At 39.3% G+C, this 16,184-nt stretch overlaps 1 protein-coding gene and 1 long non-coding RNA gene across 2 annotated transcripts; both read right to left on the bottom strand.

The window, feature by feature from the left end:
• Positions 1-839: 839 nt before the first annotated feature.
• On the bottom strand, positions 840-15,846 carry LOC114554367 (synaptotagmin-5). The gene is made up of 5 exons (XM_028576207.1): positions 15,762-15,846; positions 12,644-13,647; positions 4,826-4,997; positions 2,804-2,970; positions 840-2,648 (listed from the first exon to the last, which is right to left on the bottom strand). Exons 1-5 carry the CDS (start codon positions 15,781-15,783, stop codon positions 2,499-2,501), a joined length of 1,515 nt encoding a protein of 504 aa, XP_028432008.1. The 5' UTR covers positions 15,784-15,846; the 3' UTR covers positions 840-2,498.
• Positions 10,477-11,899, bottom strand: LOC114559331 (uncharacterized). The gene is made up of 3 exons (XR_003693078.1): positions 11,879-11,899; positions 10,631-10,701; positions 10,477-10,493 (listed from the first exon to the last, which is right to left on the bottom strand). It is a non-coding gene; the product is annotated as an uncharacterized LOC114559331 (long non-coding RNA).
• Positions 15,847-16,184: the final 338 nt, after the last annotated feature.

Raw genomic sequence — 16,184 nt, forward strand, 5'->3', positions numbered from 1 at the left:
TGCTACTGGTGGTATCGGTGTTCTGTATTTTTAATTGACACAATAAGGCACAACGCCACCACTGTGGCTCCTAACTACCTCTTATGCAACTAACTAATTACCTATACCATACACCACAGGCTGCTGCTATCCACCTACATTAATGTAATCTAATCATACAGCTAAAAAAAGATGGAAAATAGAGGAAATAGGCTAGTTTGCAATATGACTATAATAAGTTTGAAGCTCATGCTTCACTTTGTTTTTTGTTGGTAAAAAGGATTCAGGGAACCTTTTGCCGACAGAATTCTCTCCTCTACCATTTCCCTGGCTGTGGTTTCTCTGGTTGCCATGGTCTTGCGGCGGGCCACAAAAAGTTGAAAAGGTTGACCTATCATAAACTCCAAATGCAGTGGCCAATAGCCATGTGCTTTCACAAGAGTGGCAGCCAACCTCTCCCTCCTTGCAGCTGCCACTAGCGCCTGCCTCTACGACATAACTGAAATCATTATGGATAGATTTTCATTCCAGAAAAGTATGAAAATCACAATGCAGTGGATTTGTAATGTTGCTTTAGATAAACTGAACATGTTTCCTCTTTATTTTGTTTCACAGTTATGTGAATGTGATGTGGTGTCTGACAGCAGGATGAAAACTCTCTATACATTTCAAAACATTTTTAATGCATGAAATGACCAAATTGACATGATCCTTTTCACAAACATATATGTAATCATCGTTTGTGTCTTTTTCAAAGAAATTAATATTCAAAAACTCAATAAAATCCACTTCTTTGGCAAAATTAATTTTATATAATAACAATTTATTCTAATTTCTTTGAAACTGTTCCCTTTTAAAATTAAAGACATTCATATACAGTTGAGATAATATGTGTCACCAGCAGGCATCAACATGGTCAATATACTACTAATACAAACACAACAATTCCTTCCCAGAAACCAAAAAACGTTGCATATTAATGTTAAAAACATTACATTTTCTGTCATTATTATATATGTGATAGATGCTGTATAAGATTAAGATTTGTTTTGTTCAAACCCCTTCAGTTTGTTAGAGTAGGTGTCACGTTTTTCAGTTATTTAAATGAGGAAGTGAAGTGTTATATAGAAATGTTTCTGTAGTCTGGACTTTGTGGCATTTAAACTCTTATTGTTTTTAATGTTGATAAATAAGAGGCTAGACAAATTTAGTTCAGTTTAAGCCCTAGAATGAAAGTTTCATTAATGTGTCTTGTGGCTATAAAGAGGAAGAAAAATAATATTCCTATCCCACAGAGTATCTTAATTATTTTATTAAAAAATACATCTAAATGTGATGACTTTGGCATTGATTGACTAACTGACTGAATGACAGATGATTTCATTCGTTGTTGGTTTTTGACTGCCTTATATTGACTCTGCAAGTCTGTCTAAAATAGACCACATCTATTTCTGTTTTACAGTATTCCATTGACTGCAGTGAAAGGTCAGTCCATGCTAAAGTCAATGTGATCAATGCTATTCTTCATTGAGGCTTCTCTTGGATTGAGAAGACACAGCTGCAGATTGTGTTAAATAATAAAATAAGTTTTTTGGTAATGCTGCTGCTTGGTCACAATCATTTGGCTAAAGACCTTATGTTGCACAGCAACACAGCAGACACAATGTAAAGTGGCTCTTCACTCTTGTATTTATCTGTTTTGCATTTTTGTTGAATAAAGTCGTAATTATTATAGAAATCTTTTTAGCCATGTAAGTATACAGTAAATTTAGAACTGGGCTGTGGCATCTGTGAACCAACATTTTATTTAAATATTTATTGTTTATTGTAGCTTCCAGTGGATGAAAAGAGAACAAAATTTATAAATCCTTCTGGGAACTGATCAAAGGAAAAAAGTAATTTAGCAGGCATGCCACACAAAGTGAAGCCACTGTAATTTGCCTTGTACATATTCGTAAGGAGAGATGTTTAAAGTACTGTATGTGGATAAATTATGGCACAGTAATGCACTACAGCAAACCACGAGTGGCAACATATACTGTATACTCCGTAACATTTGTAGCCTCTGGGCACAATACAAACAGTACCACAACATCAGCACAAGTTGCATACAACCCAAATGATACAGTTAAACAGACTACAGTTTTAAGAAGTCACAGTGGAAATAATCACAAAGGCAATGCTGGAATGCAGAACACTGTTGATATGGTGAAAGCTACCGCACATCCCTGCTCCATACAGTGATCAGTACTTCTCCCTCTAAAGTTTTGCAGATACTCATGGGCCATGTAAATGTTTGTCTCTCCCTAAAACAGTATGCCCAGTTATTTCATTCATGAACATTATCTGTTGATAATAATAAATGACATGGAAATCTAAAATAAAAAATAAAACGACTAAAAAGAAATACTTTGAAGCATGTGAACCCTAATCGAATGTTATTTCCCACTCCACCTCTGCGTTTCACTCACTGGGCAGTGGATGGACAGCAGCGCAGTCCCACAGTCTGTCAATCAGTCCTACAGCATATCTGATTGGATGACGTGCCAGCGAGCTGTCTCTATTTGACCCCGACTGCACATTTCCTTCCAGTGTCCCTGTCCCGCCTCCCTGGCATCGCTGCCAATCAACACGCGGCCCAGAATACTGCTTTTAGTGTACAGACGGCCCTGTAGATACATAGACATAACTGAATTAACAACTATGAAGATATTCAGTTACTAATACCTCAGCATATTTACATAAAACTGCATGTCGCTGTTTAACATGTAACGTAGGCTATACAGTATCAGGGGACTTTGCCAACGAATGTAGAACTTCTTACCTGCATGACGATAAACTCAAGGACCAATGGTAGCTGAGTGATGTCACCAGAGGGCAGGTCAAACAGGAATGGAGCGTTCCAGACGGGGTTTGCACCGCTGGCCCCTTTGGTCTCCTTGGTACCGATTACTTTCCCATCCTGACGCAGGTTGATGACAACGTAGTGGTCTATGGAGAAAACAATTACACCGCAGTCATGACTTTGTTTTATTTAGTTCAGACTTGTTTCTATTTATTTATGTCATACAATATTTGGATGAAATTGTTTCTTCCTAAAAGGGTAAACAAATACAAAAGGAGCAGCAAAATCATTGGTTCAAAATCTTCAAATTTTTTGGTTGTTGTTGGTGTTAGCGAATGAATGTACACGTCACTGCAGTCTTGTGTGTTGTTTTATCTCCACATGGAACAGTCTACGCATCTACATCCTCATAACCTTCTCTGAACCCTTCTCCACTCTATGCGTCATCACTTGCAAAACATGATTTCCCTTGTAAATCCATTTTAACATGCTAATTAGATTCACTAAAATAAAAAGCAAAGCGTCATTGTCAGACACGAATCGTGCATCTGCAAACAGCATGTACAGTATTTACATATTTCAGAAAAAATGTTATCCTGAAACTAACAAAGAACAAATTACTGACCACGTAGCCTCAAAACGGTTACTTTAAGTGTGGGGAAACCAAAACATTAAAGTAGTTTTCCTCTTACAGAATCTTCTGTTTGCTCCTCTTCTAACCAGCATCCTCAAAGCAGAGCTTTAAATCAGATGCAGTGAGATACGATACACACAGGAAGGGAAATGACACCGGGCAGATCGGTTCCTAATCTGATTATACTACAAGCCAATCAAGGATCCGGTCTGTCTGACTGTGGCTGAGGCAATAGAGGAGAATACAGACAGAGGTTTATGAGGCAGTTTACATGTTGACCAGTGTGTGCAGCTTACATTGTCAGTATAATAAAAAAATATTTGCAAAGTGCAGGCAGTAACTTGAGGGTTTAAAGCTGTTTGCAAATGTTTGAAATCTCAACCAAGAAAAGGTTAAAATACATTTAGAATTGGAAGTCTTTTCAGATAAAATACTGAGAGACCGTTCTTAAAGTGCCAATACCCATTATTTTTTTGTTGACGATGGTTCACATGACTACTTGTATGTGAGAATTGTTGCTCGTAGCCAAGAGAAATCTCAATCATTCCCAAACTTGCAGACTGAGAGGGTAGGTATATGTAAGGAGATAACATAGGCACAGGCTAATTATTGCTAACTAAAATGCTAGTTAACATTAGTAATTAAAGCTAAACAGCTAAAGTGAGTCGAAACTGCCTGCGAGCTTCTCCTGTATTGTACGGTAATTTCTCTACTGTGCGAAAGTAAGTTGCGTGGTTATGAAACTATCGTTAACCTATTTTTACAAAAACAGCTGCTACGGAGCCATAATGTGAGGTACAAGGTAATGGAGCCTTTTATACATTGTGGTGTTTCTTTAGAAATAAACAATGGACAAATAGAGTCTTTAAACACTTCAGATGTAAAGTTATTCGCTGTCAAAGTGAAAATGAATGGCATGACGCCATAGGAGCTACGCGTTCCGAGGAGAAGCTTACCCCCTTGCATCAACCAGCTTTCGAGCGGCGGGAAGCTGTTTTCAATAAAATAACTTACTTACTCTTACAAATAGAAGGATAAAGAATTTAGAAAGTTGTTATTGTGTCTTTAGGATTCTACTTACCAAGTCATTTGTCCAAATGCTTAAAACAACCTACAGTATTTACACGTTTTCCAGACAAGCAAGCTCTTCTGAAGCAAATACAAAAGTAGCGTGACATTGCTATTTTTCCCTAATCTACCTTAAGTAGTTGCAGTTGCCATCAATTAAACCAGACCTTAAGCACAGATGTGGCACACACTGTTAGGTGCGACAGATCAGAAAACACGTACAGTATATGGGGCATTACGTAAGGCAATGGCAAACCACCTATTTTATTGTTTGGATATGAATTAATTCCAGTCTTTACCTGGTGCTCCTGGGATCCGTGTGAGCTTTGCCAAGTTCTCAGCCTTTCGGACCAACACCTTGATGCGTTGGGCCAATGCCTGGTACTGCAGCAGGATGAACAGCTGGCCCAAAGCCCGAGGCACACACACCGAGCTCTTCCTGTGACCCAATGTTTCCTGAGAACTCACACTCTGAGGGTGGAAGGAAAGATAAATAAAAAAAATGTGAGAGATTAAGCAAGAGGGGGAAAATGTCTTCTTTCACTGAGCAGATGTTTCCTTCATCCAGGCTGGGAATGAAATGAAATAAAACCAAGGAAAGAAACCAAGAGAATGGAGCAGATTCAAGCTGTAAGGCATTTAAAACTCATGCTCGTGAACATGTTTCTAGTTCTGTCAGTAAATGAGTCGACCGAGGCATTGAAACTTTCAGAATCAAGGTTTCAGTGTTCCCCTTCATAGGGATTCACATTTAATCACTGCCTACCAAAGTAAAGGAGCAGGTAAGGAGTTTCAATTTGTATAAGTGTTTCTTCATCAGAATGATATATCCCAAATATAATCAGTGTTATTCATGAGGTATCTTGGATTTGACCTGCCTGAGGAGCTCAGCAGGACTAAATCTTTATCACATTTCCAATCACTTAATGTTAATCTGTAATATTGGTTATATATAGCTGTCAGGGTAAAGCATTGTGTTGCCAAATTGACCACCCTTTCTTAAATAATACAGACATGCATGCACATGATGGTAATTTCCATCTGATTTCATGTCAGATCTCATTAGCTTGCATTGTTTGGGGCGCGATGAGTCACCGTCACCGAGTGTTTGCCCGCCGGCAACTTTCTGAGGCCGGGCAGTAGAGTGTGAAGGCAATTTCATTCAACAAGTGAGTTTCGGTTCACTGCCTCTGTCTGTGACTATACAGTGGCACTTTGCCTCAGAGCCCGTCACCCACACTTTCACTGCCTTTAAAAAGGAGAGACGTTATTCCGCAAAACACACATTACCAAGAAAACCTTAAAGCTATAGCAACATTTGTTTTTCAGTGAAGTAAAGTGTTTCAACCTTTCATCAAACTGTCCAGTTGATGCTGGTCACTTCATAGGCAGGTTCCTAATGGTAAAACCTTTCAACATTAGTTTTGGTCTCGTTTTGGGTGAAGGTGCACACTCAGCTTGCTAGCCTTCAGTCCCGAGGAAGCTATCCTTTCACATATACCAGAGTTGGGACACAGGAATGGAGGTATTACAACTCAGGATGATTATATTTGACTCCAAGTATTTTAGTGTTTATACGTCACACCTTCTTATTAACTATCAACAAAAACAAGACACAAAAAAAATAGTAAATCATGAATGACAACTCCAACACTGTCTTTCATTGAGCAGTAAAAACTGTGCTGCATCCCTGACCTGTGTCTCTTTCCTGTTTTTCCTATGAAAATTCTAACTGCAGAGATGAAGTAATTCACCTTAAGGCTGGTTCTGAAAACATGGCTTTACAACCACATCATCCTCATCTTCAAAATGTGTCATTATTTAAATAAAAAAACAATTCCCACGTAAATTGCACTCATGTTAAGAAATATCATGAGGAACATTCTTAGCCTCCGCCAAAAAAATGACACAAAAAAGGTTTGTGGATCTTATTTTTGCAATGAGACTGCAGAAGTCTGTTGTTATTTAGTAACTCCTTTAACTTGGGTCACATAACAGACCCTAAAACCTGATTATACGAGTCATCCAGTGATCTCCAAACTATGGACGCCTCATAAGAGAGAAGGGGAAGTAATATAAGACTGACAAACATCTCCCTCGTCTTACTATTATTTATGCAGGAATGATCGTCTAGTTTCATATGATATAAATATCTTTATCTTCTGTCTAGCTTTAAAACAGAGACTTCTATAGCTTCTGAAAGACAGTAAAGTCGGCTTAAAAGATTTAGGCCTTTTGAGAAAATATTCAGGGCTGGAATCCCAGAAGCCATCCCTCTGCTCAGCCCCTGCAAGGGCAACTGCTTTAAGCCCACATGCCGAAATGAGCCAATTTGGCGTTAAAGCCCAGCTCGAAAATTGTGTGGAGCCAAAGTAAATGAGTGGACCAAGATAAAAGGTGAACATCCAGCAGGGAAAAGAGACCCAGAACATTATCTCAATTATAGCTCAGTGACCAAAAAAAAATAACACACAAATATTTGGCAGGTAGAATCTAATGGGATCCCCATGATGCTCTGTTCTTAAAGCTTAAAGCAACAACACATCATAAAAACAGGTAATGTACAAAATATGGTCATAATATGTTACTGTATATGTTGATCATCATTCTCAGTTCTGTCATCGGTTTATGCATTCATAATGTTATTCTTATTTATGACTGACAATAAAAAGCTGAGGTTAGTGAGCATTTGCCGAGAATGATGTAATAACGATTAAAAATAAAAAGCCTGCAAGCTCAGAAAGCTAAGCACACTACAGTACACGTGGATCATCCTGACAACCAATAGCAGCCCTGCCGTGACCAAGCTCATTTTGTGCTAAAATGCACAGTCCTTAAATTGCTGCCGCGTCATGCCCCCTATTACCATGAAATGTCAAAACAGATGATTAATCAGCAATACTCCGACCTGGTCCCATTACACTGATTACAACACCTGGGGTTGTACTATAAATCCAGGAAGTGCCTACATTAAAAGATGGAGACCCTGCGGCACAGCCTCCGTACACGCCCAACTCTTTAAAGAGTTATCCAGCAGCCGTCTGCTCCACATCCACACCGGTACACACACCCGGCAGCGGCTGGATGTAGGGGATGATGAACTATACATGGACATGAAAGGAGGTACAGAGGTAAGCCCACCTGACTCTGATCTCCACATGACTGTAAAATGGGAGAAATGATACTGATATCCCTGCCAAGCACACAGCACGTCACTTTGGCAAAAATCAGAGTGACTGGTTGAGTAATGTCCACTGAAACAACAGGACCCCCCCCCCTCCCTTCAAAAGCCAGCTATTAATGCCCTATGGCAGTGTTTCAAGAGAGCCGCAGAGGGCACGGTGCGGGCGCCCTGCCAATTTGCTACACTCTGCTTGTTTGCTCTGCAGTCTCTAACAACAATGTCACCATGACTAACAACAGTGGAAAAATGGCTAATGGGAGAGCTGATTAGACGCTACATTCCTTCATGGATAAAACATGATATGTGCTATGTATAGGCCTGCCTTTCCCTCGCTGTTTAATCAACTGAAAATGCAGACTTTGTTAAAAATATTTTTTTAAGAAATGATGTTGTACATAGACTAAAAAGGAGTTACAAACCCTACTAACAAGCCACATACACTACTGGTCAAATGTTTTAGAACACCCCAATTTTTCTATTTTTTTATTGAAATTTTAGCAGTTCAAGTCCAATGAATAGCTTGAAATGGTACAAAGGTTAAGTGGTGAACTGCCTGAGGTTAAAAAAAAAGTAATGTTACCCAAAACTGAAAAATAATGTACATTTCAGAATTTTACAAAAAGGCCTTTTTCAGGGAACAAGAAATGGGTTAACAATGTAAAGCTGTTCTGCAGCAATGGAGGTTGATCAAGCTTTGAAAGTTGGTGCTACCAATTCCCACAGGTGTTCCAACTTGTCTGGATTACTTCCAACCCCCTCTGTTTGTAAAAGTATTGTTGGAACACACTGTGGTACCGTACCCTCGTGAGCATTAACAGTATTGTACTGCAGAAAGTAGTGTGTTGCCATAAAAATGGCGGGAAAAAGGCAATTAACAATGGAAGAGAGACAGACCATCATAACACTTAAGAATGTTGGTCTTTCCTACAGAGAAATTGCACTTAGAAACTGGGGAAAACTCTGACAGGAAGAGGTCTGGCAGACCCAAAGCCATGACAGAATCAGAAGACAAGTTTCTGAGAGTCAACAGCTTGCGTGCTAGGCGGCTCACAGGACAAAAGCTTCAAGCACAGCTTAATAGTGGTCGTAATAAGCAAGTCTCAGTTTCAACTGTAAAGAGAAGACTTCAAGCTGCAATTTTGATAGGTCGCTAAGACGTCAGAATAAGAAAAAGAGGCTTGCCTGGGCCAAGAAACATCGTCAATGGACTACTGAAAACTGGAAGGTGTTATGGACTGATGAAATCTTGAAATCTTCGATTCATCACGCAGGATTTTTGTACGCCGTTGAGTAGGCGAAAGGATGGTTCCTTAGTGTTTGACATCAACTGTCAAACATGGAGGAGGAAGCGTGATGGTCTGGGGCTGTTTTGCTGGATCCAGGGTCGGTGATTTGTACAGAGTGAAAGGCACCCTGAACCAAAACGGCTACCACAGCATTTTGCAGCGCCATGCAGTACCCTCTTGTATGCGCCTAGTTGGTCAGGGGTTCATCCTACAGCAAGATAATGACCCAAAACATAAGTCCAAGCTATGCCAGAACTACCTTAGCAAAAAAGAACAAGATGGTAAGCTTAAAAACATGGAGTGGCCAGCACAGTCACCAGACTTAAACCCCATTGAGCCGGTTTGGGATGAACTGGACAGAAAAGTGAAAGCAAAGCAACCTACAAGTGCCACACATATATGGGAACTTCTGCAACAGAGTTGGGAAGAACTTTCTGAAGAATATTTGATTTCCATTGTAGAAAGAATGCCACAAGTGTGTTCAGCTGTTATATCTGCCAAAGGGGGCTACTTTGATGAGTCAAAAAATTTAGAATACATTTTGGTTTATAAATTGATTCCATGATTTCTTTTTTAACTTAAATTGTTCATTTGTTCTATTCTTTCTTTTCAGACTACAATAAGACATTGAACTGCATGAATTTCAATAAAAACCTGGAAAAATGTAGGTGTTCTAAAACTTTTGACCGGTAGTGTATGTACAAACAGATTCACACAAACTTTAAGATTGTGACACAGTCGCCTCAAAAACTCAAAGACCTGACCCAGTCAGTTCTGGATTTGACAGGACCCAGAAAGACCTGAGAAAAAGTCTCATAACATCAGCACCACGTGCAGCATGCATACCACCCTCATGTTTGTCCGTTTCGATTTTGGTACCTGTGTACAAAGCCAGGCTAGCAGTTTCCTTCTGTTTCCTGTCTTTATACTATGCTAAACAATTTCCTTGTATATTTACAGTAAATTACAGGCAGCACAGTTGCCAGCAAGTTACTCTAAATTGTAAAATAAATTTTACAGCAAACTACTGTAACTGTACTGTAATGCAATTTACAGTATATATAAACAATACTGTAAAAGTACAAAACAGTATTTTACTGCATTTTTATGGTATTTTGTAATTTGATGGTATTGTACTGTAATATGCAGTTTTATTAATATTGATATATTACTGTTAATTATTACTATATTATTGATTGTTACTATAATAAATAATATTATATAATAATCTCCAGCTACTAATATTGTACTACTAATAAGGTATACTTCAGAATAACAAATACAAATCAAAAGGCAATCCAAACAATGTTCTTCATTTAAAAAATAATTTTATTTAAACATTTTTTTAATTTTCAACATTTCCTTGACAACATTCATATTTTTCCTGCGAGTTCAGCCCAGAGAGCTGCAGCAACTTTCAGTCAAATGTGATAGTGTTGATATCCTTCAACATGTTTCCACAAAGAGCAGCAGAAGCAATTCCCTCAATAGATCCACCTGAAAATAATAAAATAAACTGTTACCTACAGTATTTTAATCTGAAATCATACACATACTGTATATTATTACTATTTTGATGCACAAATGGAAGGAACTGACGGGATTCCATTATAAAGGGATTGTATTCTACTTACCATCATAATGAGGGTGGGGGTGTCTGTCTGGTCATCTGATGTGCCTCCATGTCTGCTTAGGCTGCAGTGATCTGCATCATGATAAAACAACATTAAACAAAGAGTTGTTATAGTGTCCCAGGACAACATGAGTAGACTATAGTGATGAATGTGGATTCATTTTGGATGTCATTATTGGTTATTAGACGATAGGTACTGATATTTGTTACCTAATATACCTTTTCTTTATAAGTTAGTTATTCTGCAACGTTAAATTCGGCGATCATGTTTGACTCTGTAAAACTCCGATTTAATAAAACAGTAGTAATAAAAATGTGTAAACTACGACGTTAAGCAGACAAACATTAATGTTACCTGGGAAACATCATTAATCACTTTACATGGAGTTAAAGGTAAAACCAAGTTATGTTAACTCATGATCGCAAAAAGAGTTAGTGAATGTTTATGAGTCGTAAGAAAACATAAATGATCTTTTAGAAGGAGTAGATGTTTACCGGTAAAGCTCGGCTCTGTTTAATTTAATGATAGATTGCCTCAGACAATGAACGAGTTGAAGATTTGATTTGCCTCGTTGTCAGTCATTTCTGTCAAACAGACTTTTCGTAATTCACTAAGTTATTCTGATAAAATCGGCATCATGTTTCACGAAGCAGAACTCTAATTTAATGAAATAATAAGTTGTAAAAGCTCCGTACAGACATGCTAACTGGCGTTGTTTCGGGACTTCAAACAATAACGTTAGCTAGCTTTATCATCTCACTTTAGTTTAAAGTTAGTTTACAGAGTAGCTGTTTAAGTTAAATACAAGCCGAAATGAAAAGCCTTTCTTTAGGAGTCATACAAAGTCATACGTTATAAAATAGGAGTATTAGCTAGCTAGCTATATGTGTAAAGGGGAACCCAGATCTTTTAAATTGAACAATATGTTAACGGAGTCTGGAAAGTAATGGGCAGAACCCGTACTTACTAGCTAGCTAGAGTAATGTTAACGTAACGTTAACTGTATTTAACGGTATTTTGTACAGAGAAAATAACCAATATGTTCAGAGGATAGCCACTTGCTATCCACACTAAAGTCACAATTTTAGCTAGAAAATTACTGTGTGAGGATATCGCAACGTTAGGATGCCAAGTGCACCCCATACTATAAAAAAGAACAATGTTGTGGTAACGTTAGCTACACTTGAGCATATAATCATGAAACATGATAAAAGTTAGCATGAAATACATAAAATAAACCAAACTTACCAACACTTCCAAACATCCTCCACTAGCATTGCTTCTCCTTCAGTATCTGGGGCCAGTTGGTGTTCTGTCTGAGTAACTGACATCAAGAGTCGTTTTTTACAGCAATGCTGTATTATTGCCATGGCATATTACAGCCAGGTTACAGCAAGCCTAAAATTCACTGTAAAATATTCCCGCTTCATCAAAATTACCCACAATGCAACATAAAAAAAAGTAAAGTATTTTACTGTAATGAAGACATATGGTATTGTACTGTAGGTTTTTACAGTACTGTGCTGCTAAATCTACAGCAATTTCTAAGAGTGTAAGCTAAACTAAGCAAACTAGCTGCTGGCTGTAGTTTCATATTACAGATGTGAGAGTGGTGTTGATCGTTCCATTTAACTCTCTATATTAAGGCGATTAAGTGTATTTCCCAAAATGTTGAACTATTCCTTTAAAGAGTGTTGCATTCTTACCAGGAGACAGCTGGCTCTTGAGTTTTTCCCTGAGTTAGCTGGTTCTTTGTGTTCTTTGTGTGCATTGCAGTTCTGAAGAGCCAACTTGTATTTATTCAATTAGCTGTTTCAAAGTTGTTGTGAATTTTGGTGCCGATAAGGCAACAAGTGCTCAGGTTTATAAATTAAATTGGAAGCAGCTCATCAATAAATGCTAATCTTCACGTTTACTAGACTCTCCTTTACTTGGTTCTTAAGGCATGTTTGGGCTCAGGTCCAGTTGCTGATGCATACATCAAATGAATGAAATAATGCAATCACCATATACCTTTTTCAGCTTGCTTTTAGTTGGGCTGAGCTGCCTGGTATAGGTGGTGGTCGTGTCTGGCTCCCAATCCATATGCTCACAGGGCAGCTCCACCACCCCCAGTGCAGCCTCTCTTAAGCCTGAGAAGTCCCTGCTGTAGACAGCAAGTCTCAAGGTGCAGGTGCGCAGCTCTTCCACAGAGCCCACCTGCAGCACAAAGGTCTGGCTGTTGAGATCTGGGCTGAGGCTGCGGCGCCGAGAGGCCATCTGCTGAGGGGAGGGGCAGAGGGGAGGAAGGCTGGCCCGGACAAACACCCCGGTGCGCTTTCGACTGGCCCCCGACAGCCCCAGGATGTTGACCATCAGGGTGCCACAGGCAGAGGAGAAGAGCAAGGAGAAGTGCAGGAGAGGAGCTGGTTTGGAGGAGATAGAGAGAGAGTTAGAGCCATACTGTGACAGGCTGGGCTCCCCCTGCTGGCTGGGAGCTGTGGCAGCACCTGCAGTCAGTCGACTGCTCTCGCTGTAAAGAAAACTTTCGCCGCTCACGGTGCTGCGGCGACCCATTGCCCGGCGGGACTTGGACACCAGGCTCAGCTTGGCGAGGGAGGGCAGAGAGGCTCTGCCGTGACGTAGTGGTTTATTGGGTGAGCAGGGAACAGCCGGGGTGCTGAGGCGCCGCATTGGTAAAGAAGATCCAGGAGATTGCACCAGCTCAGCTGGTCTGGTAGGGCTGTGGTCAAAGGGCAAAGCAGTGTGGTCATCCTCAGAGGGAGAAAAGCTGATTTTAGATGAAGGGAATTCCAACACGTCCCCATCCAGCTGCTCGTACTGCTGCTTGACAGGCTGGGTACACGGGGACGGCGTTAATGTCACAGTCACCCTCTCAGCAGAATGAGGAGACAAGAAAACTGTCTCCTTGTCCTCCGATGAAACACTCTTCCTCCTGCGACAGCAAAGGATGCAACCGAGAACCAGACAGTAGCAGAACACAGCCAGACCCACAGCCAGCAGGATCTGCAGGTGAACTAGACAGACAGAAAACAAACAGTTTAATATTGCATCAGTGGGATTAATGAAGTGATGACGTGAATCTGTGAGTGATCAGGAAAAAGAAAGCAACTGGGAGAAACAAAACAGGCAAAGCGACATATAGACAAGAGTATAAGAGAAAATTGTAACAAACTAACAAATCAAATCAGCTTTGTGCATTTGAGTGACCTGTCAGTCAAGAAGAAAATGAAAGAGAGACTTTTAATGAAGCCAAATTCATTATGAATGATCTTAGGCTATTTGACTCTTACAGTAACATTATCTTGTTGTGTCTGCACTCTGCATCCTTGATGAGACTAAAAAGGAAATGTCCCAGGGTTGTAATCATAATTGTAGAAATGGTATTGTCACAGTTGCTGCTTTGATCCAAAACAGGAGCAGTGCACATGCAATGCCTTGGTGTTAGTTACCCTTGTAATCAAATTGTGAGGGAGTGAGTGAGTGAGTGTGTGTGTGTGTGTGTGTGTGTGTGTGTGTGTGTGTGTGTATATTCAGCATTATGATTTTTACCAGTTAAACTATAACGTTATTTAAAACATTTTCCCACACATTATTACTCTACATATGTATTCTATATATGTGTTCTAGCAGCACTATTATTCAAGTCACAGATTACATAATTGCTGCACCATTACATAAAATAATGTAATGTATAATGTAAAATATTATATATTATTCAGATTTTCCTGAACTTAATCTTAGCAAATGTAATTAATACATAAAAAAATGAATTCTTGAATATCATTTCAAAATAAAGTTATATTGGTTTGAACACTCTATATGAAATCATGACAGAGCTGCGCAAGTTACTGAGATTGAAGCCTTTAAAGATGAGCCCTGATGTCTATTTAACGACAGATAATAAGGGTGTATTGGATGACTCATGCAGCATCCCACACACTGGTGGACAGTGGTGAAAACACGGCTGGAAAGCTGTGAGCTTCAGCCAGTGACCATCGCAAGGTAAACAACCACTGAGAATGAAAAGCTGGGTGCTTTTGTTAATAAAGAAGACCATATACTTATATACCATTCCTAAATTGTTAGGGAGTAATATGATTGTTTCCCCCTAATGAATCAGCCTCAAATATAGGAGGATGAATTGAGTTTAGGTGCCCAACATCTTTGGAACAGATTTGTTTAATCAGGAGCTAAACATTGAGAAAACATAAATCCCCTCTGATTATCTGAGGGGCGTGTCCCAATAAGTTATCAGAGACTTTAAGCACACTGCACGAGGTGTAGACTTATAAAGATGTGATCACTACCAAAGCAAGGGAGTGCTACCTGTCAGTGCAGATCCATTTCAGCCCAGTCAAAAAGCCTGTGCAGGAGCAGGCAGCTCCTCGGACAGCAGTGATGTTCTATTATTTGCCTTTACACACTCATTCATTATAGCCACATTATTAATGATTATGTATCTAATATCTCATTGTGTAAATATTTTGTGAAAGCACCAAGAGTAAACATTACAATATCGCCGCAAAATCGATATCGATGTATTTGGTCAACAAAATTGTGATATTTTATTACTCTATATTGCCCATCAGCTCTAACTCAGACCGGCCAGTCAGTAGACATGATTACAGACCAAATGAGGTAATGGTCAAACCTGACCTGCTCTAATTCAGCATGTGTCTGTGTTTTGCTACTGTGGTGTCTGTGGTAGACTTCACTCAGTCATGCACGTACTGTAGTAGTAACAACATGCACTTACAGTACTTTACATTGGCAGAATGTGTTTGAAGCTTATTCTGATCTGGGTTAGAATAATCTATTTCATTTGTCTACAAGCTTTTTCATACAAATTTATCTAAAACAAACAACAGAGGCACCTCTCCGCAGTTCATGCCTCAGTGTGAGTGCATTCATGTTTGAGGTTAGTTTAACAGGACAAATTCTTTCATTCTTTTTTTAATGAAAGATGTGATACGTCCTGATATTTTCATTTTTTTCTTCCTCTCGGAAAAAAATAATAGGTATAGGCTACAAGGAAGCTACAAATTAAAACAAAACCGCCATACAAAGATTAAAGACCAAAAACAAAAGCAGTACAAGTTAGAAAGAAGAAGACTTAAGGTTTTCTTACCTCCCAGAGTGTACTGCGACATGTTCCCATTCAGTTTGACGTGTGTGTTGAGTCAGCGTGTGAGTGCTGCTTATGAAGCCTTCCAGCCAATGGCTTCGCCGGGTGACTGAGCTTTTATTTCAATCGCACTGATCGTGCGTTGGAGGCAGAAAGGGTCCACTGCCTTTTTCAGAACAGTCCAGCCCACCAGCGCTACCGTCATTTTATTACACTTATTAGAACTATAGGTCTTATGCTTTATGTATTTATTACAGAAATCATAAAAACAGAAAGACCAAACAAAAAGACGTCACAAAAACGCATATCAGTACAAAATCCAATATTTTTCTTGTGGCACATCATCCGAGCAGCCATGTCAGAGACTCGTGCCAGAAAATATATTATATGTCATTGTAATCTACCACCAATACAATTTCTATTGAA

Source organism: Perca flavescens, chromosome 1 (assembly GCF_004354835.1).
Source record: "Perca flavescens isolate YP-PL-M2 chromosome 1, PFLA_1.0, whole genome shotgun sequence".
NCBI lineage: Eukaryota > Metazoa > Chordata > Actinopteri > Perciformes > Percidae > Perca > Perca flavescens.

What these genes read in the sequence shown, in the direction of transcription:
- LOC114554367 (XM_028576207.1), bottom strand. Translation starts at nt 15,783, where the DNA reads ATGTCGCAGTACACTCTGGGAG. An exon ending in GTCGCAGTACACTCTGGGAG is followed by an intron (nt 13,648 to 15,761) that starts GTAAGAAAACCT and finishes CTGTCTGTCTAG; the next exon opens with TTCACCTGCAGATCCTGCTG. An exon ending in TTGAGTTTATCGTCATGCAG is followed by an intron (nt 2,649 to 2,803) that starts GTAAGAAGTTCT and finishes ATGTATCTACAG; the next exon opens with GGCCGTCTGTACACTAAAAG.